At 41.0% G+C, this 16,223-nt stretch overlaps 1 protein-coding gene and 1 pseudogene across 3 annotated transcripts in view; one reads left to right on the forward strand and one right to left on the reverse strand.

The window, feature by feature from the left end:
- Positions 1-16,223, forward strand: part of PTAC14 (plastid transcriptionally active 14) — a 163,738-nt gene that overhangs the window by 115,535 nt on the left and 31,980 nt on the right. For 2 of the 3 annotated variants that reach the window (XM_087700338.1, XM_087700339.1), the window contains exons 11-12: positions 13,501-13,606; positions 13,934-14,131. In XM_087700338.1, coding sequence (XP_087556464.1) covers positions 13,501-13,606; positions 13,934-14,131 — 304 coding nt within the window. The remainder of the gene's footprint in view (positions 1-13,500; positions 13,607-13,933; positions 14,132-16,223) is intronic. The other variant, XM_087700341.1, reaches the window with a different exon arrangement.
- LOC148020063 (uncharacterized) lies at positions 741-2,726 on the reverse strand (annotated as a pseudogene).

The raw sequence follows: 16,223 nt of genomic DNA on the forward strand, positions 1-16,223 counted from the left end.
TGTCAGAGATCATAGCCTGTTTCAGGCAGGCAGCAGCAGGCAGCAGCTGCACAGTCCAGCTGCACAGTCGGACTGTGCAGTCGGACTGCCACGTGGCAGTCCGACTGCCTGCAGCTGATTTTTATCAGGCTGCGCCTTATTTTGGCGCCCCATCCTAGGCAGATTTTCGCCTATTTATTGCTGACGTTTTCAGCAGTCTGGCATTCATTCTCTGTCGCAGATTACAGACCGGTGCCGTGCAGATCTCTGTCTCTGTTCGCAGATTTCAGACAGCAGACAGTGCAGACTGCAGCAGACTTCGAGGTGGACAGCAGGTCGCATCGTCGAGGTGGAGACACGCAGTCCAGCGCACTGCGCCCGTGTATATCTTTGTATTCAGCATTCTTTATACAGCAGATCTTCAGTGTACACTGTCTCTTTCTCTCCCTTCTCTCTCTGCGTTCTCTCTCTCTCAGTCCTACGCTTCCGCACTGCTGCACTCTGACATGAAGGTGTCGTTGATGTCTGTGCCGAGGCCTAGGATGTCTGGATAGGTTGAGTTGAACGGCTTGATCAATTAGTACTCCTTGTCTGTGTGTGGACTGTGGCGGTGAGAGAGGCTCTTGTGTGGACTGTGGCTGTAACTGTATTGAAGTCTTCTAAGTCTCCTTTGCAAAGAAGTCTTTGAGATGCCCTTGTGAAGGGCCTAGATGTCTTGGAGCAGCTATACTCCTGACGCGCATGTCATGAAGCCGTCGTATCTAAAGAAGAAAGAGACCAAGGCATCGCTGATCAGTAAAATCCATGACTCTGGATAGTGGTCCTAATCCGTCTCTAAAGAGACAGTGGAAACGGCCACGAACCTCATAATATGCTGGGCAGCAGCAAATATAATGCTCCTCTGTCTCTGGCTCTAATTGGCATATTTGGCATATGCGCTGCCCTGGTGGGATGGATCTATATCTTCCAGTCTCAATCTCTAGTTGATGTGAGGAGGTGTGCAACTGGCCAATAGTACATGTGATCCCATGGGAAAGGTGGGTGTCCATGTATCTCGGGCGAACAATAAATCCATCATCTGTAGTATGAAGGAAATGCATGCGGTAGAAAGCTATCTTTGTCCCTAGCTCCTGCCCTGGCATAACCATGTCCGTCTGATATCCAACTGGGTAAGATCCATCTTGATGATCTTGTGGATCTCTAACCAGCTCAGATCAAGAGATGGTGCATCAAGGGAGTACTGGAAGGGGGGTAACTTGTCCATGCTAAAGCCATGTAGCTCAAACCAAGCCGACATCTGTGCATACCAACATGAAGTATCACCCTCTCTCGCAAGTTGTCTGGAGGACTCAAGGGCCAGCCGTGCATATCTGTGTCTGGGTAATGTATGTATGCGACCGATCACGTGAGGGCATAGAAACAGGGAACGGCCGTTTCGGCCTGTAGGAACGGCGTAACGTGTTCCAAACCCTCCAAGGAGGTGAAACGGCTAGGTAACGTTCCCAAGGCCGTTCCTTGCCGTTCCTTGTTTGGAACAGCCGTTCCAGGTCTGTTGATCGAAAATTGACGTTTTTTCCGGTTTTTTCTTTTTTCTTGGGTCACACTCCTACCACATATTCATCCATCTCCATTGCCTAATGTGCACACACTAATCTCTCTCTCTCTCTCTCTCTCTCTCTCTCTCTCTCTCGGGTTGAAGATTCAAAGTGTCAAGACAACCCATGAGCTAATTAGGAGTCCATGCAAAGTTCAAATTTGATGCATTATCAACTCTTGCAAATCACAATCAAATTTCATCCTATCCTCAATTCCAAGATATTCATCCATTTATATTGTCTAATTTCAAGGGAAATTGGGATAATTGGGGCAATTCAAGGCAATTTGGAGCTATGGGGGTAATCGAGTCAATTTTGGGACGTTTGGGTCAATTTCAAGCATTGAGGGGTATTGGGGCAATTAGAGGGACATTCTTTGGGGCAATTTGGGTCATGCATGGCATATTTGGGGCACTTAAGACATGTGCCGTTCCCCCTGTTCCAAGGGGGCCATGTTCCCGTTCTCATTCCCCGTTCCAGGTAACTATGGGTGAGGGCCTCTACCACAATCGGTGTAGGTGCTACCTCAGCTCTGATGATCTCATGTGGCATTGAGGCCTTACATCTGATCATCCTGGATATCATGGACACTAGGGGTTTCTCCATCGACCTCCATCCATCATAAGTGCGCCCTGATTTTCTACGGTGGTCAAGGCTAGGCCCCCATATTTGTACTCCATAAAGTAGTGTGGATGTGACCAGTGTATCGAAGAGCCATAGCTGGGTGTGGGGTTCTTGGAATTGCACCTGTGAGCACATTCTCTCCAAACCACCTAGTGCTGTGTATCCGCGAGTCAGTCTAGTGTCTGTTGCCTCTCCCATAGAAAAGGTGGGCCCTGTGAATAAGACTCCTAGGTATGTATAAGAATCCACATATTCCAGCTCCTCAGATCCATATGTGAATTTAGGTGCTGATCTCTTGACCCACTGTGGTGTAGTATTAAATACCATCACCTTGGTTTTACCAAGGTTCACTGAAAGCCCATTGTCCACAGTATAGGAGTGTAGTGCATCCAAGTGTCTCTCTAGACCCTTTGGAGAGTCAGCTATCAATACAATGTCATCTGCATACAAGAGGAGGGGTATCCAAGTGCCAGCTAGTGGAGCTCCTCTATCTCCTTCCTCTGAAATGTAATCAGTAATCCTATCAATGTACAGGCCAAATAATGTCGAAGAGAAGGGGCATCTCTGCTTCACCCCAATGGTGGAGTAAATAGGTGCCGAAAGGTCCTCAGGTGTCCAGACTTTGCCCACAACTCTCTCATACAGTGCCAAAATACCCCAACTGAGCTCTTTCGATACTCCCATGGTATGCAATCTATTTATTAGTCCGTCTCTTGGTACTGTGTCAAAGGCTTTGTGGAAGTCCACAAAGCAGCAACAGGTGCGTCGACCATGGGCCTTTCCTTCCTCAATGATCGCTTTGTGTGAGGATGTGAGGAGCAACAATACTCCTAAGGAGCATGTCACAAAGTTGTTGTATCTCAAGGAGAAAGAGACCAATTCATCGGTGATTGGTAAAATCCATGCTCTGGATAGTGGTCCAAATCCATCTCTAAAGAGATAATGGAAATGGCCACGGATCTCATAACACTCTAGAAGCCTAAACAACACCTACAATTTACTCCAAAAGTGACCCCAAATGGTCACAAAGAGGCACTTTGAAATAGTCATACAGTTTCCATCAGACACCATGAGACATAATTAGACCTGTGATACTGAATAGGATGGATTGGACAAGTTGACGCGTCCATTGAACATGGACAACTAGGGTCTATGATGATTGTGGTGTGTATGTGGAGTTTGGACCCATATTCCCCTATTCTATTTACATCAAATTAGAGTGATCATTGAATACCGGATCAATAATCTTCTTGATATGGTCACGATACACCAAGTAATCTAGATCATCTTTCTCTTTCCTCTTCTAAATCCAAAAATGCTAAAAGGGTCCCCTATTTGTATACATGAGAAGGCACAAAAGGTGCATATGGACATGTGATGTGGATGGTGTAATAATTGATGCAATGTTCAATGCATCCAAGTGTTGCCTTGGGAAAACTGTGGCATGATCAATGAGCACACATCCCCTTGATGAAGGCAAAGGATCTTACTCCGGTATACTATTGCTTCTTCTTGACAAATACCTTATCTTCTATCCGGATTCTCTATGAAGTGAGCTTGCACATCATCATTGCACTACCTACTTGTGTGATTGACTTCGTGGATAGTGTATGGTTGCAATTAATCATGGGGATGGATGATACAGATAAATGTAAACATCAAGCTGTGGAATAAGTATATTTGGGAAAGGCATTTGACCAAAAGCTATCAAAAGCATCAATGGAAGTGGTGTAGTGTAATAGGAGTGAAATAGGGATGGCCACTTGCAGTCAGGTTTGAATTAGATATAGATGAGGTGTTGATTAAAATGATCAAGGAGGAGTTGGACCCGGCCTAGAATGGCTGCTAATATCGATATTCTTGTATGCTAATGATATTGTTCTCATTTTGGACTCACCAAATGGACTGCATTGCCACTTAGATGTTTTGCATGCCTTTTGTAGAGATAGACACCTCATTGTGAACCTTGTAAAGACCAAAACCATGGTCTCAACACTTCAACAACATGGGTGGCTAGGTCCATGTACCATTTTATATTTGGAGAGAGACAGTGGAGCTTATGAGGGAGTATTTTTATTTGGGAGTCACCTTCTGTCACCCACAATTTTCATCAAGAGAGGCAATAGAGGGCTGTCTAGCATGAGGCTATGTAGCACTCGGGGCACTCCAGAGTCAATGTCCTCAAGCCTCACATATGGTTCTAGGATGCTCGTGCCAAACTACGGTGTTTGACACCCTAGTCACATTAGCACTACTGTATGGATTAGAGGTATGGGTTTGTGGCTTGTACCATAGGCACCTCTATTTGCTTATTGATTAGATTGGGATAGAGAGAGATTATTACAATGGTTCGGATAGCATGGAGAGACTATTGATCATGATTATAGCATGTATGATTAGGAGTAGGCCCTCCACCCCCCTATCCATTGTTAGAGTAGAGCTAGGGTGAGTGTTTATAGTCACAAAGATACTCTTTAGAGAAATGACTTTTTGGTATATATTATGGCATCTCCCGCATGATAGATACTTCAAATTGGCACTGAGTTCATTTAGACAACTAGTAATGAAGGGGAAGGACTATTGGTTTTCACGGATGACTATTTGGATGAGGCAACATGGCTTATATATCGATTGCCGCCCACTTGTTGACTACATTCTCAATTGCGCTATACTTTCTCTCAACCGATTAGAGCTAAACCAAGTGATCACAACTGATATCTTGAGGGTTGAGACAACAAAGACAAGGACCCACCCTCCCTCTCTTTTGGATCAAGGATGGAATTCTACCTAAGTTACTTCTTGTGCCTCTCTAATGATGGTTCCATTATTTGGCCAATGTACATGGACACCCGTCTATCCAACAACATATTGGGCTGCTATTGGACACATTCGCACCTCCTCTCATAGGCTACAAATGGAGACAAGCAAATAGATAGATACCCCAACAAAGAATAGGATTTGCTAGCTTTGTGACCGAGATCTTGAGACAAAGCAGTACATACAAAAACTATAAGATACGGGGATGGTACCACTGCCCCTTTTGTCATGATTTTGGACCTCTTCATTGGTTTATAGAGTATGAGGATTAGAGATGCCTAGGTCTTTCCCTCTTAGATTTTCACAAGTACCGCACAACACTATTGTGAGACAGGAGACCAACTCACCCAAAGGGACCCACACAAAGGGCAATGACAGAGTTTTTCTATAGATCATACCCTAGAGACATAACCTAGGAGAGACAAAGCCACCTTGGCATACACCCTCCATTCCATATAACAGAGTCACATTTGATAGAGCCATTTCACTTTCTCAAGCACCACAACCTCGTGTACTGGGACTCTGATCAAGAAGGCTGCACCATAGTCGAATCAGAGCCATCATAGGGAGACAATGGCGACTCACCATCAGGCATATCAGTTGAGCGGTTATTAGGGATTGTATCATAGTTGACATCATGCACCGATCTTGAGATTTGCTATAGGCCATAGTTTCCAACACAATTCCATAAATAGTAATGTCAAATTAGGACTTCTTTTTCATTCTATAGATGAGAGGACACTAGACATGCTTGTACTCTAGCATTGTTGCCTTGTATACTTATTTTTGGTATTGTTTCATAGGTCACTTATTTTAGTATTATCTTCTCTTTACTAGTGAGATGGCATTAGACATGGATGTACTTTGGATTGCCTCATAGGCCACATTGGCTTTTTGTAGAGTTTAATCTCTCTCTTTTTTTTTTTCGTGAAAATAATTTAATTAAGTAGTAAATATTTACATCAGACCATCAGGTCATCATTCTCTCTATATCTCCTCTTTTCTGTTACATCAGACCATCAGGTCATCAGAGAAACTCTCTCTCTTTCTCTCATTACATTCTGTTACATCAGACCATCAGGTCCTCAAAGAAAATGACGAAAGACTATCAGGACTTAAATTTGTGTGTGTGTGTGTGTGTGTGTGTGTGTGTGTGTGTGTGTGTGTGTTGGCATGATGATGAGTGTCATGAGGCACAAATAAAGTTGCAGCATGATATTGCTACAAGAGATGCTACACATAGGCAAGCTCAATTGATCTTTTCACACCTAGTGCAAAGAAACAAACAAATGTATTTGGCTAAACTGGAGGCAGAGATATACCAAATCTTTTTGGGGTGAGACAGTAAGATAGCATGGAAGATGTTTTTGGAAAGATAATCGAGTACTCTAATTAGAGCACTAAAGGCATGGTACAACTGTGCAAACAACCTATATGATGTACAAGGCCAGTCCCCCTGTGTCTTCCCCTCAGAGACCTCGCCTATCTTGTAGTTCATACGTTACTATAGGGATGGTGATAGATGCAATTTGTAGATTGCAGCATGGGAAGGTAGAAGATCATGATGGGTTCATTAGGGAACATTTTATACGTGCACATGAGCTTCTTGCGCCTTTCTTGAGACACATTTTTTGATTGAGCCATGTGTGAGGGTTTTTTGGTGAGTTTATTGAAGAAAACCTTTGTACCTCTCAAAGTTATTTAAGGGGAGGGCAGGTCACCTACTGTTTTGTGGATTTTTGCAAAGCATTCGACATGGTGCCCCGTGCCAAGTTCATATAGCACATATTGGTACTCCAACTGTAGTAGGGGGATTTATACCTTGTATGACTCAATGATAGGGAGCTTATGCTCTTCGAGAGGGCTTTTAAACATGAGGGATAGTATCATTGGGGTGAAGCCAGGGTGCTCACTTTCACCTACTCTCTTTGGTCTTTATGTCGATGAGCTCTCAAATTATGTGGATAGATTAGGGGGACCAAGTGCGAGCTTGGTAGGCATTTTGATAGCCATCTTGTTTCATGCAAATGATATGGTATTGATCGTGTACTCTCATGAGGGCTTGTAGAGACACAAGTATGCATAGCAAGCATTTTGCGCAGATAGGGGATTGACAGTGAACCTTCAAAAGACTAAGGTTATGGTGTTTAATGCCACACAAGCTTGTGTGATCAAAGCAGGACATCAGTTTACTCTTGGAGGGGATATGGTTGAGTACGCTAGATCCTATGTATATCTAGGGGTTACGTTTACAAGGCCTACATTCTCATTGCGAGTTGCAACAGTTGCTAGGTTGGATAGAAGTTATGCAGCACTGGGAGCAGTTGAGGAAAATGTGGATATGATGAATTCTAGGAACTATGAACTCAACTCTGGTTTTTGATACATTGGTACTCTAGCCTTGCCATAGTTGCCAAGAAACCTGTTTCATAAGGTTACGAAACCCATTTCATAACTAAGCGTTTCATAAATGTATGAAACACCTATTTTAAACTTTCACAAATGCTATACCCTAAATGTCTTGGGACTTTTGTATTCATCATTTATCGTGGATTTATTTAACACATTGACATCGATACTGGCATTGATTGTGAGAATTTTGTTTTGAGTTATCCATGATGATTGCATATACTAATGGCTCCTTTTACAACTAAAATTGACGTTGGGCATGGATAGTGGTCCATGATGCATGAAAATATTGATGCCATATCGAATGTTCATTTGCATTGTATAGAATAATGAATAATGTCAATGTGTGTTTTCTATGTCACAGGAGTCATATAGTAAGCGTGTATAAAACTTTCATGCTTTTTTTCAACTCGAATGAAACCCATTTCTAACATTTTACGAACCTCGTATAAAATCTATGAAACCCGTTTCATGTCTCCTATTTCAAAAGCCCCCAGCCTTGTCATGTGGTTTCCCAAGATGGGGCCCAACTCTTTGCAGAAAGACATAGAAGAGTATTGAGAGGCTGCTAGTGATGATGATTTACTTACATGATATGGAGCAAACCACCCTATGAGATTATTAGAGTGGAGATTGGAGTAGGAATTGTGGTCATGGAGGCATTATTTCAATCACAAACTTGCTTGCAGAAGATATGGGAGCTCCCTAGATACAGATATTTGCAATCGGCATTCATTTCATCTAGATAGTTCGCAGAGAGTGGGAAGACACATTATTGGTATATAGAGATGTAGTCATGGTTCAAGACACATGGATAAGAGATGGATGTACTTCCACTAGCACCATCGTAGTACAGTTTCAATTGCTTATACTTAGATCTCACTTCTACACAGTGGAATCGAACCACGAAGTCAGATATTGTGAAGATTGATACAAATCATACATAGGTGGGTGCACCCCCTAGAGCCCCGTGGCACAAATATGGCATGGTATCAACACCATTATTACATCACCGGCAAAGGGATTCAATGCTAGGTTGGTATGAATATCTACCTCTTCCATGGGATACCTAGTGTTATTGGACAGATGTGGACATCTCACAGCAACACGAGATTAATACAAGAAGATATGTAGAGATGCCTCGACATGCACTTTATCTACGGATGTGCTGTATATTACAAGATCAGAGGGAGATTCCATTGCCTTTTCTAAGAGGGGTTTTGGCCTTTTGCAAGGTCATGGAGCATGGGGATCAAAGATGCATGGGACCATTCTTATTGTAGCTTTGGACACATAGAGAGAAGTTTCTGATGAGTATAATAAACAGAGAGATGAAGCTAGTGAGCCAACAAGATTTTATTGATTTCTTTAACTTCAAAGCAAGCTCAATAGACATTAGCACTACATCGGCATTGCCAGACCATCCAGGAGTCAAAGGGGTCACAACGGACTAGGAGCCACACTCCATTGCCCCACCTTGTCGTCGTGCTCAACATCCTTACCTTCGGCAAATTTGAGCCATCATCACTTGCCATGAAAGATGAGTACCTTCTCTCAGTGGACTTTTTGTCTTGAATCACCCCATGACAAATATTCTTACCTGGAGGAGAGTGGAGCATTTCTAGAGAGTCCTATTGATCAGGCTCGAATCCTATAGGGTAGCTAAAGGATCATGGAGAGAACGTTTTGAACGCAATGATAGCCTATGCTTTTAGCAGTTTAGATTGTAAGTATCAATATATTTTGTTGTTGTTCTAGAGTCAAGACGACATAATCAGATGTACTCATTTCTTATTCTCATAGGCAATTTTGGCTTTTTGGACATGTAAATACATATTCCTTGATCTCTTTCTTTGCCCCACACGTGTGGACACATCATTCTTTCCCCTTGGCAAAAAAAAAAAAAAAAAAACCCAACAATCAAATACACACACATAAAGGGCACTGTAACGAAACTTAAATTCCAAAAAAAGATAAAAGGGCCCAAACACACCTATGGGCAGCCTCATGAGCTCTAAGCTAGTGTAGTCCCTTTGAGTTGGAGCAAGGGACTATCCCCAAATGGCCAAGGCACATCAACAATAATAGTTCCTTGGTTCTAATTCCAATTGCGCACAAAGATGCCAACTAGGTTGAGCTTTTTTGAAGTACTTACCTCAACCCGATGAAGACCTACCACGAGGTTTATCCCTTGCGAGTGGTTTGTGATGGACACAATACAACATCCACAACAAGAAAGTAAAATCCTACAAAAAAAGTTGCAAGAAAGAAAGAAACGGATCCAAAACTAGAGGAGCAAGCTAGTCATCAACAAAAGAGAGAAGTCAAGATCACCAAACTCAACTAACTAGATACAAAATTGAGGGAAAAAAATAAATTCTTACTACAAGAATTGTCATGAGGACATGTATTTTTGAAACATCACTTAACATGTGGATCAATTTTTAATCATATGGTTAAATGTTGCATATGTAAGGTGTAACTGGCATTAGAGTAAATTTACGAGCTCAGGACCCGATAAAATCGCGGGATGTCAAAGGCAAAAGTTACTATAAGTTATGTTGCACATGTACTTGGTGGTATTTGGTGTCGGTTGTTGGCTTAGGTTGTTCATTTGGCCATAAGTGTCAATTGGTGACACTAGAGAAGTGGCATTTAATGGTAACTAACACCAATCCGATGGTCAAAGATGGCACAAAGACACTCAGCAATGAAAATTGCCTAGTCAATTTAATTATTGGCTGGTTAGATTATTTTTCAGGACACCAAAATAATTACTAGATTAATTTTCAGTATTTAAGGATTTTCAGTATTTAAAGATTGAAAATTAATATTTAATTATGAATAATGTTGAAAAACCATTTGGAAAGGTTGTCACTTGTCCAAAAATGTCCATGCAAGACTCAAAAACGTCTTTAGAGGTTGAAGAGATGCATTTTTAGTATATTCAGCTTGCAAGAGAGAGGAAGGAGATGTTGGTCTCATTTGCAGCCATTGGAGGATTTTCTAAGGCAACCAAGGACAGGAGAAGACCAATCAATAGCAGGTGGCAGCATCTACAGGCTTTTGATCTAAGGCAGCAGTAGTAAATAACTAATTTTCTTTAGTTCTTTGCATCTATCAATTCTTGAGACATGGCAATAGTAGTAGATGTCAAATTTTTTTCAATTCTTCACGAAGAGAGTCTGAATTTTTCAACACACCAAAATAATTTATAGATTAATTTTTAGTATTTAAAGACTTAAAATTAATATTTAATTATGGATAGTGCTGGATAAACCATTTGGGAAGATTGCCACTTTTGAAAATGCCATGCAAGACTAAAAAACGTCTTTAGAGATTGGAGAGAAGCATTTTTAGTATATTTGGCTTGTAAGAGAGAGGGAGGAGATGCTATTGGTCTGATTTGCAGCCATTGGAGGACCTTTTGAGCCATCCAGGAGCAAGAGAAGACCAATCAACAGTAAATGACAGCATCTATGGGCTTTTGAGATAGGGTAGCCGTAGTAAATGAGTGATTTTCTATAATTCTTTGCATCTATAAGCTGTTGAGACAAGGCAGCAATAGTAGATAATAGATTTTGTTTAGTTCTTCGAGAAGAAAGTCTGAATTTTCTCTCTCTTTAGCATTCTCTTTCATCTTCCAAACTTTCTACAGCCCTGCTCAGAAGATTATAGCATTGAGATCACCAAAGGCTAAGAAATTTCAAATTTCTTTGGTGTAAACCCTAATCTGTAGGCAAAAATTAGGGTTTAGCAACAGCCTCGGGAAGTGTGCTAGAAGTTGGAAGCTCCAAGACTTGGATTCAATAAGGCTAAAGGTGTTTTCAGTCAAATTCAAGTGGAGGGACCAGCAAATCAATAACGTTGGGGCATTTTCCATCAAAGCAGATGAAGGCCAATTGACTACTCAAATCAAGGAGCAAATCTGATTGAAAACTTGCTAGTCATTTTGGACAGAAAGGGGAGTTGGAATACCGAAAGGGATTGGGAGAATCCCATCGTACATCAGCTTCTTCTTCAATGAAGTTAAATAAATACCGATAGGGGTGCCAGTTTTGGGGCCAACAGGGGGTCCATTGTCCAAGTTTGTAAGTTAATTTGCATTTCTCAGTTTTGTAATAAATGCTATCGCTATAACTAAGTTGTAATTAGGGAATTCCCATCCATCCACGGAGGGAAGGCTGGTTATAGGAACTCATGTCTCAAATGGAAAAAAACATCAAGAAGAATGGATTGCCAAAGAAGTTAAAGTAGGAGGCTCAATGGAGGGTTGGGATAACGTTGAAGTCTTCAAGAAAGAGAAGATTAGAATGATAGTTACGTGTTCCAAAATGTCGAGCCATTCATCAATGTCAAAGATTGTTCAATTATGTAAAAGAAAAGCAGCTGGTCTTGAGATATACAACCATGCAGGGAAAAGAGTGATGTGATGAAATAGACCCACTTACTATAAGGCACTTAACCTTGGATGACTAGTGAGGTCATGTCCACACAACTTAAGATCAGAAATCATGAATTAACCAAAGCACATGAAGCATAGAAGCAAGGAAGTATGGAAAATGGGCAGTTTACTAGGTAGAACCATCACTGGAGAGTTCCAAACACCCAAAGTGGAGAATAATCAATCATCTATGAATGTCTAGATGGAAATCTTGATATGTTGTATTTCCATTCTAGTGAGACAGGAAGTGGTGGTTCCTGATTCAGGTGCTCTTGATGCACAAGAAGGCACCTCTTCATTTGTCTACTCTTCCTTTGTTGTGGGCTCCATACCATCCAAGAGAAGCCATTTGATTGGTGCAGCATCACTGAAAAGAACCAAGCCACTCTTGCCCAACCAATAGGTGGCCTTTTTAGTCCTCTTGCCTTCCTCAAAGAGTGGCAATGATAAGCAGAAATAGAGATTGCATGGACCATCAACGATATTGTCTCTCTTTCCATTTGCTTAAAGTAGATAAGGGAAAGAAGATGGTGGAAGAATTGCTACCATCCAGCCTTGTGAGGGGTGGTATTAAGTTAGATATTTTGACATGCACATCAAGAAGTTTGATGAGGAGAGAGAAATCGACAAATCCTTGGAGGCCACAGTATAGATGAGCTTTGGAAATCAGGGAGGGAGTTTCAGATTTTACCCTAAATTAAATACATAGGTATCTAAATATATTAATGCTTGCAACAATATCTATCCAAATTTCAAACAAACTTCAAGTCTTCATGCCACATGATTGAATTCATGAAGTTTGAAGTTGAACATGTTACAGCTTATGTCAAATATCATACATGATCATTACATGATTGAGGGACATAAAATACTTATTACTAACTTACAAGTTAAGAGTCAAAACAACAAAATGTTAAAACTTCAGGAGATCTGTGGCCCTTTGCATTCTTACTAATTGGAGGATCTCTTTTCTAAGGCGGCTAGAAATCTTCTTTTGTAAAGAAATCTGATTATAAGTGGAGGAAAGTGTGCTCTCTGATTGTGGGGGAAAATCACCATTGAAGTACCACTTATTCACATGGATCACGTTGCTGAAGTCTGGTGAAGTTTCCCAGCTGATGGGAAAATCGCAATAGATGGCACTGCAATTTGTGTATGCTCTTTCATAGGCGCTTTCTTGGGTTTTGTTGCATGGTTGGTTTTTTGGCTTGTAGTTTTAAACTCCATTTGTTTGGCTACTCAAAATCCAAGTCTTTTGGGAAGCTATGGGCTGTAATCCTAGTCAGACTGTATGGAACTTAACGATATTCCAGGCTATGATGTTTTATATGGTTTCTGCTTTCAGCAGTTAGCTTTATCTATCTTTGTTTGACCTCAGAGTATCGGTTGTATTTCAGGGATTATTATGATGAAAATCCAAATTGGGGGATGTGTTTTAAATCTTGATGGAGATTCATTTCATGATAATATTCTTTCTCTAATTTTCGTAAAGTATGCCTTATGTATTTTGCTTCGCTTACAGTAATGTGCTGAAGGAAAAATGCTGATGCAAGAGTAAGAACATTGGTGATTGATTAATTGTTGGAACTTCTATGAAATCTTATGAAGAATTCAATCTGCTTATTTTCACAGAATCCATGGGATAAAGCGACATTTTCTGGAAGAGCAAGTATACACAAGGACTCCTTTCTCTCAGCATTTTCCATTGCTGGGGTTCCAGATGAGTACCACTATGATGGTAAGATTTTGAATTGTGGTAACAAAACATTAGGGGATAGTCGAATGGTATAGGTGAGGCTTCTATATTTTATGTAAGATCTCATGAAGCTTGCTTGGGCAAACTTTGTTGTATTGATATCTACTACCTTGTTTGTTGTCCTATGAATGCTTTGCTTAACAGTTTGCCTTCGTGAACTCTGAAGCTTTTGAAGTATCTGTTATTTCATTTCAAGAATATACCTTTCTTTGCATTGTATATGATGGTAGTAAGTTGCTGGTTACTCTTTAGCTCGCAATAGTGTCTTGTTATTTGTTATTTGACAAAATGGTGCCATTGTTTTATCAGATGGTCAACATGATGGTGCAGATGATTTCTCAGATGGTTCTTTGATAGCAGCAGCAAGAAGCCTGCCATTATGGTCAGATGGAGATTTACCTTTCCTCCCAAGCTTAGAAAAGAAAGCTGCAAAAGAGTTGAAGGATGAATGTCAGGCTCTTCTTGATGGTTACCCTACAACATTGGAAGCAGACATAGAATTGTTGGGTAATACTCATTTTGCCAAGTTTCTGCTTAATAAATGAAGTGTTCAAAGTCTGGCCAGTCTGTGGAATTCATTAGCCTCCTGCAGCTTGTTTTCTGTGAAGATGATGCATATAAGCCTCAACATGAGGCCACTGCACAATTCTAGTCACACCTGAATCTAAAGCACAAGCTTTTGTCTGTAAAGCACTTCAGCTTCTCCAAATGAGGAAGTTTGCCAAATAAGTAATCTTCACAGCCATGCCATGTGAAGAAATGCTTTGCGCCAAACCAGAAAACAAAGTAGTTCTTTGTCAACCATTTGTGCCATAAATGCCACTGTCAGGAGAAATGAAAGAAGGCCTGCTTCCATGGGCATCTGGGAATCCAATCAAATATCCAATCATTGTGCTTCAAATTGGTGCTGATGGGGTTCCTAAACTATACTAATATATGACCACACATTATGAGCCACTGCGCAAGACTTAAAGATATGCATACTAGACTCAATGCAAGCTGTAAGAAACAGAGTATCGACTTTTGTCAACTGATCTCTAATCAGTGATGCACCCACTAACAGTTTGGAAGTTCGAACACTCACCGTTATGGTCTTCCAGCACGCTGCACAGCGTTAACTTTTAAGCCTTTTTTGTAACTCAATGTTTTCTGTCACAAGCATATTGTAAACCACATTTGTAGACTGACCATTTCAATGGTGACACTGCTTGCCTAGAAACCAAGATATAAAAACAATAGATTCAAGGAAAAAATTTGTTAGCCCTCTGACTGCCATTCACGATATCTTACCACAAGGTCTTATAGGGATATGCCATTAAATATAACAGCCCGCTTAATCAAAGTTCTAGCCCTAATTACCCATCAGTAATAGGTGTGAGATGCATTTTGAAACAGCCAGCACGAAGCCATCATATGTAACTGTGCATTGGCAAGAGGAAATCCATACCTGACTACACTTATCGCGTTTTTCTTCTGTATGATTGGATGGGTTGGTAAGATATCAAGAGCTTCCTCCGATCATGGCAGAAAAAGTAAGAAAAAGGTCACCATGCTGATCATTATCACCCATGCCACCTTTGGACGGAGATGCAAAGGGTTGAGATTTCCAACAAATATATTTGTCTTGAATTCTTCTAGGAGTTTATCTAGAAAATCCATAGGTTCCTTATCAATTTTTGCTAAATGTGTACTGACTCATTGAATGACTGTCCAATGCCAACCGAGATTTGATGAGCACTGGCCCGTGCAACTGAGAGGGCTCATTTTCACATATAGATATGTAAACTGGAAGGGCAACCAAATGATGCCAGGCTGTCATTGTTTCCTTCCACGTTATCCTTCTGTTTGTGAGCTGGTATCTGCCCTACTAGATATGGCACAGCAGGAACTTTCCATCTCACAGTTTCTCAATTGTCAGCCATTTTAAACAATGATGAAATCATAGGATGAGTACCTTTAGTAAAAATTAAAGGATTCAGTGGGAATCCTTATATCAAAGCCATCATAAGCCTTGTCCAGGCAACCTGATTATTGGTGATGGTAGGAAAATCTTTTAAACATTAAGGTCCAAAACCAATTGCTTGCATAAGCTGCAACAGAGATGATCAGCTAACATGATGGTATACTATCTCTACATCTAACTGAACCACCTCCACCTTTTGGTTGGAACACTTTGTGCAGTCACCAAATCTGCATCAGATCCTAAGCTTGGTAGAAGGAACTTCTGTGTCTAGACAATGTCTTTCTCGGGTCCCCCCTCCCCGCCCCCCCCCACCCCAAAAAAAAAAGGAAAAAAAAAGAAAAACTATTTGGAATAAACCGCATTATATGTCAGCTGTTGTGGTTTGTAGATGAACTTAACCACTTGGAACAAGGCATCAGCCAAAGAGGTGATAAGTAGTTTTGCTCATATAATCTCTCGTGTTGGCTATGTGGGTAGGGGAGGTGTCAAAGAATCAGAAAGACCATAACCTTTTCCCAAGTTCACTTTGACATCTCTCTCTGTGCAAAAAGAATTAAGCAGATACAGAAGCTGCCGCAGCCCCTTGAGAGAGAGTCAATTATGCGTTTAATCCCATCTGCGTATGATAAAACTGGA

The sequence above is a fragment of the Lygodium microphyllum genome, chromosome 19, assembly GCF_053477565.2.
Source record: "Lygodium microphyllum isolate KBCC chromosome 19, Lygodium_microphyllum_v1.1.10, whole genome shotgun sequence".
Classification (NCBI taxonomy): Eukaryota; Viridiplantae; Streptophyta; class Polypodiopsida; order Schizaeales; family Lygodiaceae; genus Lygodium; species Lygodium microphyllum.